The following is a 15295-nucleotide window of genomic DNA, read 5'->3' on the forward strand; positions in this document are numbered from 1 at the left end:
TTGTGCGTTCTCTGCAAATAACACGTTATTTTGCTGGACTAATATCGCCTCAGTTTCCGTCTGAATAGAAAACATTTTTATTATTAATAAAAATAAAAGCAAAAACTTACTGATTGTCTTTTATTAATTGGTTTCGCGATAACATAACGACCGTGAACTAGATCGTCTGACATCACTCACGATAAATGATATCCTTAATTAACTTAACTATTTGTTGATTAGGCAGGTCTCGGACACAAAACCTTACCGTTCAGCAGTCAAATGAGTACTAGAGAAAATTTCTGAAGTTAAAATTGAGATGTCAAATAAACTCATTGTAAAGTAAAATTGTGGCTTATTTCTCATAAAAACAGGAAATTGCATTAAGATGCCACAACAAAATAGCTTCAGAGCATAATCATTTCATTTCATTATTAACAACATTTTTCTTATTGTTTTGATTCCTTTGGTCATATATATATATTAAACAAGAGGTTCATACAGAATCTTTATTATAGCAATCAAGAAGCTACAAGTTACAAGTTACCCTGGCCGGAATGGCGGTACCGGATGACATCTGTCTGTCATCGGTCTTCTTCTTTTTTACCTTTAACGTAATATATTACACGTTCCCTTTTTTTAGATAGTACAAAACTAAAATACAAATACAAACAAGTAGCCACAATTTCAATTTAACACATAGTCCTTTAAATATGTAGGAGGCTTGTGAGATCTCTTATTTGTTTTAATGATAGTGTTACCTTCCTCCTCATCTCTTACATTCACTAGGTTATCTAAAATGCAAGTGTTATTTTTAAATCTAGGTAAATCACAATAACGTCATTATTTAAATTAACATTTTCAAACATCTCAATATCAGTAAGACCTTCATGGTCACTATGATTTTCACAGATATCACTATCATTCTGACTCACAATTTTAATATCAGATTCAGTTGAGATATCATATCTACCATGACCAGTTGGAGTACTAACATTGTGTACTTCGTTATTGTCAAGCAAGATATTTTCATTTTTAAATAAATTCAAATGAAGATCATATAATAAAAAGTCTTTGTTACACGATAAATTTGTTTTATTTAGAAACTTTCTATTTCGTCTACATTCTGTAGGGGAGAGGCGGGAATAGTGACACACAGGGAACAGTGACACATTTAAAATCCTAGTAGAAAATATGTTAGCAAGTTGGTGATATTGTGGAATTTTACAGTTGGTATAATAAGAATACTACTTGTCTTATAAAAAGTTGACAGAATCTGTTGTGTTTGGAGAAAATCGCATGTTTGTGTTTTGTTAGTGCAGAAGTATTTTGTCAAGGGTGTTTTTAGTTGTTTACTACGAGGAAACAAACCTGAATTATTGGATTGTGTTCTGGGTCGTAAAAAAGTCGTATAAAATGTAAGTAATAGCAATAAAATTTCTTTAAAATCTTTGTAGATTAACAAAAAATTTACAAATTTTTGTATAAAACAGCATTGTGGGTACAGTGACACGAATATTGATAGGGAACAGTGACACGATGTGTCACTGTACCCTTCTTGTGAATTTCATAAAATCTTGACAGCAAATGAGTGCTGGAAAATCACATTAGGGTCTAAGAAGCTTTTGTTAATTATGAATTTACATTACAGATGGTACGTCAGAAGAAAACGGATAAGACAGTGGGTAGATTCAATGAAGATTCTATGAGGGAAGCAGTCAATCTAGTTATCAGTGGTATATCAATTCGTCAAGCTGCTAGAGAGAAAAACTTAAGCTTTAAAACCGTAAGCAGATACGTAAAGAAATACAGAGATGATCCCGAATGCCGAATGGCTCCTAACTATAAAATAAACCAAATATTTTCTTTGGAACTAGAGGAAGCTCTCGTTGATTATATCATAACGTGTTCAAAAATGTTTTACAGTTTAACAATTACCGATTGTCGCAAACTTTTATATGACTTAGCGAAAGCAAATAAATTAAAAATTCCAAAAAATTGGGAGGAGGAAAAAGCTTCAGTCGACTGGTATAAAGGATTTCGCCATAGACATCGTACAATATCCTTAAGAACTCCAGAGGGATGTAGTCTAGCAAGAGCAGCAGGATTCAATAAAGAAAATGTAAACTTATTTTTTAATAAGTTGGAAATAGTTTTGCAGCGACATCCAAATTTTTCAAATGGATTCAGAATTTACAATTTAGACGAAACCGGAACTTTGACAGTTCAAAACAATTCGACAAAGGTGCTAGCCAAAAAAGGCACTAGACAAGTGTCTAAAATTCAAAGCAGTGAAAGAGGTACACTTGTTACCACATGCTGCATTGTAAGTGCAAATGGAAGTGCAATCCCACCCGTAATGGTATTTCCGAGAGTCCATTTTAAAAGCCATATGTTGGCAGGAGCGCCATGTGGGACGTTAGGCTTGGCTACGAAAGCAGGATGGATGAACACAGAATGTTTTATTGAAGTTTTAAAACATTTCATTAAACATACTTGTAGTTCAAAAGCTAACCCTTCACTAATAATCATGGACAACCATGAGAGCCATATATCTCTTGAAGCTATCATTCTGTGCAAAGATAATGGGGTCACTGTTTTGACTGTGCCTCCTCATTGCACCCATCGGTTGCAACCATTAGATGTGGGTCTGCTAAAACCGTTTCATATATTTTACAACGATGCTTTAAGTTCGTGGGAAAAAGCTAATCCAAGCACACCTGTGACAATCTACCATGTAGCATCATTTGTGGGACTCGCTTACCCCAGATCTATGACACCTGTAAATATATCGGCAGCTTTTAAAAAAACTGGAATATTTCCCTTTGACCGTCACGTATTTAATGATGATGATTATTTCGCAAGCCAAGTTACAGAACGACCATTAGTTAATTCACCAAATATTGATCCAAAACCATCTACCTCGACAGGAGGTACCACAGATAACTCTATCAAGAACCAGGACGTAACTCCATTACAGAAATTGTCACCTTCATCCACAAGTGGAAGAAAATTGACATTTGTAAGTCCATCAGCTATTCGTGAATATCCAAAAAAAAGTCTGACAATTTCGGTTAAAACTAGAAGAAAAAAAGGCAAGACTATGATTGCTACTGACACTCCAGAGAAAAACGAAATTGAAAGTAATCGAGCCAAAAAAGCGAAAACAGTTAAAAGAAGCATAATCTCAGAAGACATTAAAAACAATGATGATGTTATTGAGTCGGAAGACGAAGATGGTAAAACTTATAGTCTCCATAATTCTGACACGTCAGAGGGAAGTGAAATATTTTCAGATAGTGATGATGAAGACCTATGTGATTTGACATTAGATCCAGCCAAAATTTGCGACATTAAGATCAATGATTTCTTATTAGTGAGACTCAAATATGAAGCCCATTCCAATAAAGAAATCGAAAAATATTATATTGGGAAAGTTGTGGTGATAAACACCATTGGTACGATGGAAGTCAGTTTTTTACGTAAAAATTCAAAAAATGTCACATGCTTTGTGTTTCCATGTGTCACAGACATTGGTGTTATATTCAACAACCAGATTATAAAAATTTTGGACCATCCAAAAATTAGCAGGGGTCGACACTTTTTTCCTAATGTTAAAACGGACTTGATTTCATAGAAAACAACAAGGATTTATAATATTTTTCTATAGATCAATAATAAAGATACGTTTTTATTGTTTAATTAGTCCTAAATAATAATACTTACATATTACAGTTGAAAAATGTCTTTGCACCCTTCATACCAGGGAACACTGACACAATGCAAAGTTTCAGACTTTTTTTTAAATCTATTTGTTTTCTTAATTTATAGCAATGTAGTCATTCATGATGTATTTGCAACACAATAACACGTCCAAATTGATATTTGCAAGTAAAATCCTATTAATGGTCTAGCGATGACAGAAATTCAAATTTTTCTGTGTCACTGTACCCACCTCTCCCCTACCTTTTGAATCCTGAACAATATAAGACCTATCATTAACTATGTCTCTTATTACTCCCCTTTCCCATACTTTTCCTTTCTGAATTAAAATGTTATCCCCTTTAATAAGTTTATCTAATTCTTTTGCATTTCGGTCAAAATATTTTTTTGAACATTTTGATTATGTTTCAATTTTTCCTGTATAATACTGAAATCTAAAACTTTTGGAAGTAGAGTTTCATTAGACATAGGTATCCAAGTTTTTAACATTCTGTGCAAAAATAGTTGGGATGGAGAATAGTCTAGATTTGTTAATGGGGTGTTACGGTATTCCATAAGTAGAATAGGCAAATCTTTAGTAGATTCAGACTTTTGTAACATTTGTTTAGTTATTCCTACATATTTTTCAGCAGGTCCATTTGATTCGGAATGGTACGGACTGCTAAAAATAACTTCAAAATCCCAATCTTGAGCAAACTTTTTAAAATTCTCAGAATTATATGGCATATTATCTGCATAAAATTTTTCCGGGATACCGAATTGAACAAATTTTTCTTTGCAAAAATTAATTACCTCTTGAGATGTTTTACCTTTAGTTTCAGTTACTTTCAACCACTTCGAGTAGAAATCCACAATCAGTAAATAGTTCTTATTATCGTATTGAAAGAAATCTGAAAACAAATATTGCCACGGTCTACAAGGTATTAAATGATTAATTAATGGCTCTTTTTGATTAGATCTTTGAAATATTTGACATTTTTCACACTTTGAAATCATATCCTCTATATCTCTACTTAAATAGGGCCAATATAGTAATTGTCTAGCTTTGGCTTTAGTTTTTGAAATACCAAAATGTGCTTTATGAACCAATTCCAACATTTCTTTCTTTAGTGAATTTGGAACAATAACTTTATATTCCAAAAATAATAAATTATTAGATAAATAAATCTTTTCTCTTAATTTATAGTAAAACTTTAATTCCTTGTTCAAATTCTTATCACTAACAGGCCAAGATTCAATACAGTATCCTTTTATTTTTCTTAATGTTTCATCATTATCAATTTCCCTTTGAAATATTATTTTCTTATTCTCACTCATAGGAATATCCTTAGATATGGCATGAATGGCATATTCCATTTCTGGATCATCCTCAACTTCTGTTTTTAAATATGTCCTAGATAATGTGTCTGCAATTACCATGTCCCTACCTGGCAAATAAACAAGGTTGATATCATACTTTAATAATTTAAGTAACATTCTGTGCAACCTAGCACTGACTTTATTAAGATCTTTCTCAATAATTGATATCAAAGGTTTTTTGCTAGTCCTGAGACGGTGTGTCTACGAGGACAGTTGCTTCCATAAAGTCCTCGTAGACACATTGTCTCAGGACTAGCAACATCACGTGGAGTCATATGTCGCCATGTTACCTAATCCAACGGTAACTTTAACATCTTAATACTTTATAAGAAATACTGTAAACCAAATGTAACTGATTATTTTTTAACCCTTTGAGACCCTGTGTACATGTGTATGTACATAGCTTTTATTGTTTTGTTAAATACCAACTACTCGCTTATCTATACCGAAATAGCATTCAGTCACTCAAATATACATTTACGATCCACATTTTTAACTTCTGCTTCCATCTAGTGGTCAACAGGTAAAGTTGTCAGCGATTTTGTTGTAAAGTGTCAGCTGTTTAGTTGGTAACCGATACTGCTAGTTTTATTTTACGAGAAACTGTTATCTTTTGTGAAACGAAATCGATCCAACTTTTTAAGTGTGATTTATAAGGTAAGTAGTTTTTTATAAAGTACAAAACATTGCCATAAAAACGATAGTTTTGAAATAAACAAACATTTTTTAGATGCACATGAGCATGTACAAGTGGTCTGAAAGCATATTTCTGATTGTACATCTGTATGTACATATGGTCTAAACTTGGGTAACTTAGTATTGTTGATTGCAGATAACATGGATTACAAAAGAAAAAAATATGATTTCGACAACCCAAAACATCTCCAAGAGTAAATTGACCTGATAGAGGACGGTAACGTATCAGAAATAGACAATTTGGAAGTTCCCGGAGGAGAGAGTTCTGACGAGGAGGATGGAATTCTGGATAACTGTGAGAATAAATCTATTATAAGACCATGGGTTGATGCTTTGACCAGACGTGAGTCACGTGACACTGGAAGAAGGTGATGGCAGTGAAAATGATAATGAGGAGTTAGGGAGAACTTATGATTCAGACGACGAATATATACCAGATGAAGTTGCAGGTTACTCGGGTACAAAAAAATTAGGAAGTAAAGTATGTTTGTACTGGGAAAGAAGTCTTGGTATTAGAATGTTCCTAGATAACATGTCTAGGGACAGATTTTTCCAGCTTAGAACATGTTTACATCTAGTGAACAATTTGGAAAGACCAGCAGGTGATACAGATAAATTTTATAAGGTTCGTCCTATCATCGACGCTGTCAGAAAGAGATGTTTACAGCTTGAACTTGAGGAAGTACTTAGTGTTGACGAGCAAATGATTCCTTACACAGGAAAACTTTCCGTAAAACAATATGTGAAGGGGAAGCCCTGTCCTTGGGGAATAAAATTATTCGTCTTGTGCGGAAAAAGTGGTCAGGCTTTTGATTTTGTTTTTTATCAGGGTAAATCTACAGAACTGAATGCAGATAATAAAACAAAACATGGATTAGGGGCATCTATCGTTCTTCAACTAGCCGAAAGAATTTCCACCAGTGAAGGCAACAAATTATATTATGACAATTATTTCTCATCCTATGAACTACTTGAAATATTATTGGCCAAAAAAATATATGCTGGAGGGACTATACGAATAGATAGATTTTACAAACCTCCTGTGTTACCAGGCAATGAAATGCTGAAACTACCGAGAGGTTCCGTAGATGAAGTCGTCAATAAAGAAAAAAATGTGGTGCTAGTCAAATGGTTAGATACAAAGACTGAAATTAGCCTCCAATTATGTTGGTGCAGGTAATTTAGACATAGTTAGAAGATGGGACAAAAAAGGCTCTTGTTACGTAGATGTTAACCGACCTGAAATTGTCAGATTATAATTATGGAATGGGCGGAGTTGATCTAATGGACCAGATGATTAATTATTATCGAATATTTATTAGATCGCGAAAGTGGACATTGCGTGTTATTATGCACATGATAGACTTTGCTCTCACCAACAGCTGGCTGGAATACAGGAAGGACTGCGACAAATGTAATACAACCAATAAGGATCGAATGAAATTTCTAGACTTCAGAGTCAGAGTTGCCGAAAGCCTAATCAATATGGGCAATTCAGTAAGTAGAAAACGAGGAAGACCAGCATCTTCATCTCCTAAGCCTTCTCTTTCAACATTTAAAAGACGAGGAGAGACGAGACCATTTTTGGAAATACAAACGGACAATTTTGGTCACATACACACATAAAAACACAGATTGTAATGGACGTAGTCATGTGTTCTGTACAAAATGTAAAATACATATGTGTTTAATTAAAGCTAGAATCTGTTTTGCAGCTTTTCATGAACAATAAATATGTAATAATAATTACTTTGTAGTAAATATATTTTTAGTGTTGAGTTTATATTTAAGACCATATGTACATACATATGTACAATAAAATTTTTTTTTTAAAAAGCGTACACAAGTTTTTTTCATTTTATCTTACTAATTGAAGACTTTTGAAATATAAAAACACAAGATTTCTTTTTGAAAATAAAAAAGTCAGGTCTCAAAGGGTTAAAGGGTTTTTACCCACACATATTTAGTGGCTACATTCATGTACTCCTAGACACTGATGATGGAATTATGGATTCCGAAAACGTTTTGTCTAACACAGCCCGTTTGGGTTTTTAAATATATACCTTTTACAAAGGATTTTAATAAATATTTTTACAATGTTGCATCACTTTATATTCAGTGGGAATACCCAAAAAATTTTGGTGACACAACGAAGCGTCGTCGGGTCAACTTAAATTATAGATTTATACATAAAATGCATAAGTATGTACTATATTTTCGGAGAGACAAAATATAATTTTGACAGAGAATAAGTTTTTATATGTTATTTTGTGGCTATATTCATTTTTCAATTCTATTAAATGAATATTTAGTAGCAATTATTCAAAGCATTTGTTTGAATAGGTAAAAGAATAAGAATAAGACTTACTCACAATTAATTTAATCTACTACCAACGACCGGTTTCGCATACTAAAATTTGCTATGCATCTTCAGGTCAACGGTACATGGTAAACAAAATGCTGAAAATATAACTCATATTAGGATCTTGTCTGGTATAAAATGTATAGCAATTATGCCAATATTATATGTGTGCAATTTATTAAGTATGAATTTAAATTAATTAAATAAAAATTAAGTGAAAAATGATTTAGTGATGTTACTTGCATCCCGATATAAGGATTGTTATTAAATGTTTGAGAAAACATAGTTTAAAAATCCGTTATGGTAAACTGATGACAGGTGATCATCTGTTTAACTGCAACTATTTAACAAGTAAAGGGATAGTTCTTGAGGGGAATCTGATATTAACAACTAGGATAGGAATGTAGGTCTTATATAAATTGTTTGTTGAAAAGTAAATGTGATGTTATGTTATTTAAAAGTTATTTATATTTATTGAAAAGGTATATTTTGAAATATGTGTTATTTATTGAAATTATTTATCTAGAACAGGCAGCACTGTAACAAAGTAGAGTAAGATAGATGTTCTATTTTTGATGTTAGTTTGGGTGTGCAATTACTCCCAATTATATTTATCAAGTAAATGAAGATCCAATCTTGGTCTATTTTGGACAAAAAGAAATTATTGTGATGTCATAAAATTGAATTGGAATTAAATTTCAAAAATTACAATTAAAAAACATTTAAGGACAAACAGAACGCATTTACAAGACAAAACAGACATCAAATAAAAAAAATTAAAACATTTTTAAATCCTTACTCTCCTGGTCAGAATTTCCTCAATTTTATAAAAGGTATTATCGAATAATATATTGAGAATTATTCCAAGACTGTGTCACTCAAAATCTCCCAGAATTAGGTTTTAAAAAAACGGGACAGATATTTCAGTAATTGAAAGTGCTCTCTAGCTATTCTAAGCTTTCTAAAGCGCAAATACAACATCTATACTTCGATATTTCCTCCTAGAATTGTTGCTAAAATTCAAGCAAGTTGCAAACCAATCACAGAGTAAAAAAGATACCGAGATCCGCTCATAAAAACAGAATATAACCATATCTCGGCATCGATCAGATTGAAGTCAATAAGTTGAAACAACAATAGTGAATGTCAGATACTTCTGACCTAGACTACCAAGATGGTGGCAAATTTTGGAACAATTTTAAAATCATAACTAGATCAAAAAGTCAAACACTTTTACACTTCCTATTTAACAGTATCTTAAGCAATCCTTAAGACAAGACCGACACCTTTAAAAACTCACTCTCGGCCGCCTTCCAATTCCCAGATAACCCAAAATTCAACCAGTGATTCGGTAAACCAAGCAGAGAATGGAGGACATACTGTATGATTCTCTACCTTACATATAAGCTAAATAACATGCGATAGTTTTCCCAGTTTCAAGAAGAACAAGGTTTTAGGTCGGGACGATCGTGCACCCACGCTATGTTTATAATAAGATAAGTCTAAGGGAACTCATTAGAATACAACAAACCGGCATATCTATGTTTCGTCAACCTTAAGAAGACATTTGATCGGGTCAAATTAAATGACGTTGTCCACTCATTGTACGCAAGAGAGATACCTCTAGGAATAATCAAAACGATTGAAAATATCTACCAAAACAACACAATAAAAGTAAACGAAGAACTAACTGATCCAGTTGAAGCTGGCAATGGGATAAGACAAGGGGATTACCTGAGTCCTCTATTGTTCAACGTGATCATATATAAAATAAAAAAAGTAAACAACTTAAAATAATCTTCTATGCAGACGACGCAATACTATTCTCTTAAAGTGAAGATGATTTACTTCTGAAGCATACATGTTACGGTCACCTGGAATTATCTCAATATCTTGGTTCTGTTGATCCTTGTGATCAACACCATAATAGTTTCCACTTAAAGGAACATGACGGCCATAATTCAAGAAAGCTGGAGTACATCCAGTCACTTCATGCTTTGCAGTGTTAATAGCTTGTCTAATCTTTGCTAAGTTCTTGTCCCAATCTACATGGTGTTTCACATATGTACATATTGCTGTACCAATGGTTATATTGTTCCTCTCCACAAAATTACACTGAGGTGCATATACTGGGCTAAACCATACTTTCTGAACGTTATACCTATTACAGAGCTCAATTAAGAGAGGATTGTTCAGATTTGAGGCATTATCACAAATCACATATTGAGGAACACCAAACATTAGGAAAACATCATTTTCCAAAAACTCAACGTATGGACTAACGTATATTTACTAAACCAATCAGCCACTACTAATAACCACGTATAACCTTTCTTTGAACGAACAAAGGGACCTATCAGATCTATAGCAACTATTTGCCAAGGAAACTTTGCCTCTCTCAATTTACATCAAGTAATATTTATAAAAAAATTACAAACAGAAAATTGAAAAAAATATCAACACAGAAAGATAGAAAAACCACTAATTTTAACTTATTGTATTTACATAAGGTGTTCAAAATGACTTACCAAAACATTTATGCATGATCGAAAGTGGTCGTTGAAAGAGTTCTTACATTATGGAGCATTTGTAAAAAAATATTTTGAAATATTCTGAATCTGTCTTAATTTTTTTTTATTTATATTGAAGTTTTATACACTTCATTATTAATATAACCCCAAATAAATGAGTCTATGGTAACCTGCGTGGTCACCTGACTAATCCATCCCTTATACTCTGTATAACATAAAACAACTTTATGTTCGTGTAATGAGGAAGGCTGATGTTTCATTTGTGTTTGAAGACCCTGCATATTTGTAACTAATTTTAAAATGTGAAATTTACAGCTGTTCCTATTTTTGCAATTTTGTAAATAACTTTTTTGGTATCTCCTATAGAAACGGGTAAAGATGTTTCAAAACCTCGTGGACCTCGTAAATACGCATGCCCGAAAAAATAAATGGATCCTAAAAACATTTACCATTTTAATTTCATAGGAAATTAGGCGACAGGGTAGGATTTGCACGTGAGAATGATGTCCAGTATTTCCAATAAACATGACATATTATGTTTCTCTAATCTTAAACATTCTAGTTATGCCATTTTTATTTTATCTCACATTGAGAGATGTAATAAAAATTTACGACTTCCCGTCTTCACTGCCGATAAGAATTGCTGTATAAAAATATAAAATATTTACATTGCACTAATTTGCCTTATAAATAAACCTTTTAAGAACTGAAAAAATCTAGAGGACAAATAAATAAATAACAAATAAATGTATTGTATGATAGAAAAATAATAGGATTTTGGTTTCAAATTCAGCAAAATAATATGTTGATAGAGACGAAAACCTCGAATTCCTTGGGAAAAATATTCCCATGAGATTTTTTGCATAATCACTTTCATAAAATACCGCAGAATAATGTTCAAGAGGTCGCTCATACAAAAACTCGTCTTAATTTATTAAACCGTTTTGTATAAATCCATTTTTAGGTTGTGATATGGGCCTCAAACAACTAAAAACAACGATTTTAAATTAAATAAGACCAAACTAAAGTCTCAGAAACTGATAGAACAAGGTTTGGTGAATTCAAAAATAATTGTGTGTGTTTTGAGCCTTCAATCATCATTTTTTGTTTTTTTTTTCAGTTTTAAATTGTTTACAAGTTAAAAACGATCACCTTTAGAGAAAAATTATAATTAACTTTTTTATTCTGAATGATCCAAAAAATGATAAAATATTAAAAACGATTGTTTACAAAAAAAAAAAAAAATATTAAAACTATTTCACTAACGCAAAAACTAGTTCGTCTCTGTCTCGCTACGATAACACACTGAAGAGAACTGCAAGTTTTTAGCAATGCCTGATATCATTGTTTCGTTCGTCGATCGACGTCACTAAATGATTACGTCAGGTCCACAACATTATGAATTATTTCTATAACGGAATTTGTCAGAAAAGATGATCACCCTGTATATGCCTTAAAATTTTTCGATTGAATAATTTCTCATCGTTTTTTGGCAGATTCAGTGTTTCTAATACATGTTATAACTGATTTGATAAGTGTCATAAATTTTACATTTTGTTCTTATTATGTTGTTAGATTTTAAGTGTTTGACAAGTCCGTTATGTTTTATTGGCGTTGTATATTCTCTTTTTGACGTTTTCTCTAATATTATTCCCTGAAGAGACTAATGAGCCTAGATGTGTAAAATTCTTTACATTCTCGAAGTTGTAGTGGTCTCAGTTTCTGGAGTTGCCTAAGTCCTTTTGACCTACAAACGTTCATTTATTTTGTTTTGGCTTAATTGATTTTTAGGCCGCTGTTTTCTGCTGCTTTCTCTATTAGATTTAATACTTCTGTCATAACATTTCTGCCTCTAGCTACGATATCAACGTCGTCAGCAAATACTAGTATTTGTATATGTTTTGTTATTATTTTTCACCTGGTACTGACCATTGATTTTCGTATGACTTTTTTTCGGGTGATGTTAAATATAATGCAGGATAAAGCGTCTCCTTGGTAGTCCAAGCAGTACTCTCTTAGTAGAGATCGTATCAGTTGATTCATTTTTCATTCTGATTTTGCCCTACACTCGTAAATGTTTCTTCGATAATAGTAATCAGTTGCGTTGCTATCTTTAACACTTTTATGGACGATTGTTCGAACGCTAATCAAAACTTGATTGTAATCAAATATTTAGCTAAAATCAAATAGGTCACATTTTGAGGTTATGTTGTTGACTGATTTATTTTATTCAATTTTATTATTTTGCGTTTTAATTTAAAATAAGCCATAATTAAACTCTTTCTGATGTTAATTTCATGTTTTTATTTACAAATCAATAATAATAAGCAATTTTTAATATTTTCGACAGCTGCTGGGACATATTTGATTGTAATTTAATATTTGATTACAATCAAATTTTGATTAGCGTTCGAACAATCGGCCCTTAGGTGTTTGGATCTGGAATTTTCGATTGATATAAACATAGGCACTCTAAAAGTCAATGGGGAGGTGATTCGTGTCTGTATCAAATTCGCCTACTTTTTCTTGGGTTCTCCTCATTGTAAAGATTAGATCTATTGTTGATTTTTGCATGCAGAAACCTTATTTGCTCATTTACTAAATTGCTCATATATTTAGTAACGTTAAGCTCGATAATTTCTACATTAGAGTTGGTCTAGTTTTTTTGTGTAACGTCAAGATTATTCCGATATTCTATTCCAGCGGACGTTGTTTATTTTTCCATATGGTCAGTATAGGTTCGAACATTGGCTTAATAGTTAGTCTTCGCCGTCTTTTATCTCATATTGACGAAAATTAAATCCGCACAAACCATGCAAATTTTTATAAACATACTTACCAATGCCTGCATGGTTTAAGTAAATGTTTGCTGCCTTTCAAAAAGCGTGTGCTGGCTTTTGCTTCCAGCTACGATAATTATTATATTTTTATTAATATTATAATTACAGTTAAATAAGTATACTTTGTTCTATTAAACATAACCCCGAGATTTACCGACCATAAAATATTGTTTTATTTAAGTACATGATAGTGGTTTAATAGATAATAACGATTTTAGGTTCTCCCCATGAAGATATACAAACTGATGAACAGTTATTCAAAAACTATGTTAGAATTACCGCTGATATGGACCAATGTTTAAGTGCCTCGACGAATGTGAACACCAAGAAAAACTACTTTACCACTGAAATTTGCGATGTACAATTTTCAACAAAGAATAATTTAGAACCAGATACGAGGGTTTACATTGGAGACCAAGTTTTCACGTGTAAAATATGCATCGAAAACTTTTCAGAAAGTTCTGATTTAAAATCAAGTGTAAACAGTCACGCTGCAGGAAAAAAACATTTAACGTGTGGAATTTGTTCTAAAGAGTTTAATAAAGATAGTCTTTTAACAGTACCTAGTGGAGAAAATACTTTTCCATGTGAAATTTGCTCCGAATTATTTTCACGAAAGTCCGTTTTGAACGAACATATGCGATTACATATTGACGATAAACCTTTTTCATGTGAAACTTGCTCCAAAAGTTTTTCACAAAGATACAAGTTAACAGAACATATGAGAGTACACACTGGCGAAAAACCTTTTGCATGTGAAATTTGCTTCAAAAGTTTTTCACAAAGATACAACTTAACAAAACATATGAGAGTACATACTGGCGAAAAACCTTTTGCATGTGACATTTGCTCCAAAAAATTTTCACATAGATGTAATTTAAGAGAACATATGAGAGTACATACTGGCGATAAACCTTTTTCATGTGAAATTTGCTCCAAAAGGTTTTCACAAAGATCCAATTTAACAGAACATATTAGAATACACACTGGCGTTAAACCTTTTGCATGTGAAATTTGCTCCAAAAGTTTTCCACATAAATCCGGTTTAACAATTCATATGGGAGTACACACTGGCGATAAACCTTTTGCATGTGAAATTTGCTCCAAAAGTTTTTTACATAGATCCAGTTTAAAAGAACATATGAGAATACACACTGGCGAAAAACCTTTTGCATGTGAAATTTGCTCAAAGAAGTTTTTACGAAGATCAACGTTAACCAATCATATGAGAGTACACACTGCATGTATTTCGGAAATTCACTGAAATTTCACATGTAAATCTTTTTTATTGCAATTTGTACCAAAAATGTTCACGAAGTTCCTATTTAAAAAAACATATGACAATACACACTGAAGATCAGTTTTGCATGTGAAATTGACACCAGTTTTTTAAAAAGATCCAGGTTAACAGAACATATATAAGAATACATACTGGAGATAAACCCTTCAAATGTGAAATTTGCTGCAAATTCTTTTCATATCGGTTATAAATAACCCTTTAACAGGTGATAAAAGAATACACCGTGAAGATAATACTATTTTATGTGGAATTTTGTCATTTACCTATATACAAATGCTAAAAACAGTAATAAATTTAATAGTAAAATCTGGACTAGCGGAATTCATCTTTTTTATTTATAGTTGTAATGAACAAGCGAGTCTTTACATAAAAGCGTTTTATATCATTTGTGATTAATAAATAAACAGAATTTAATACTGAGGGCGTTATTGATTTCTTTAAGCATTTATAATTGATCTGCAATATTAAGTTTAAAAAAGCGATTTTAACGTAGAATACACACTGG

At 32.1% G+C, this 15295-nt stretch overlaps 1 protein-coding gene across 1 annotated transcript in view; it reads left to right on the forward strand.

The window, feature by feature from the left end:
- LOC140449873 (uncharacterized) overlaps positions 1–15293 on the forward strand; it is a 55525-nt gene extending 40232 nt beyond the window's left edge. The window contains exon 2 of the mRNA XM_072543261.1: positions 13709–15293. Within this exon, the coding sequence (XP_072399362.1) occupies positions 13709–14754 (1046 nt within the window). The 3' untranslated portion in view covers positions 14755–15293. The remainder of the gene's footprint in view (positions 1–13708) is intronic.
- The last annotated feature ends 2 nt before the right edge of the window (positions 15294–15295 follow it).

This window comes from Diabrotica undecimpunctata, chromosome 9 (assembly GCF_040954645.1).
Source record: "Diabrotica undecimpunctata isolate CICGRU chromosome 9, icDiaUnde3, whole genome shotgun sequence".
Classification (NCBI taxonomy): domain Eukaryota; kingdom Metazoa; phylum Arthropoda; class Insecta; order Coleoptera; family Chrysomelidae; genus Diabrotica; species Diabrotica undecimpunctata.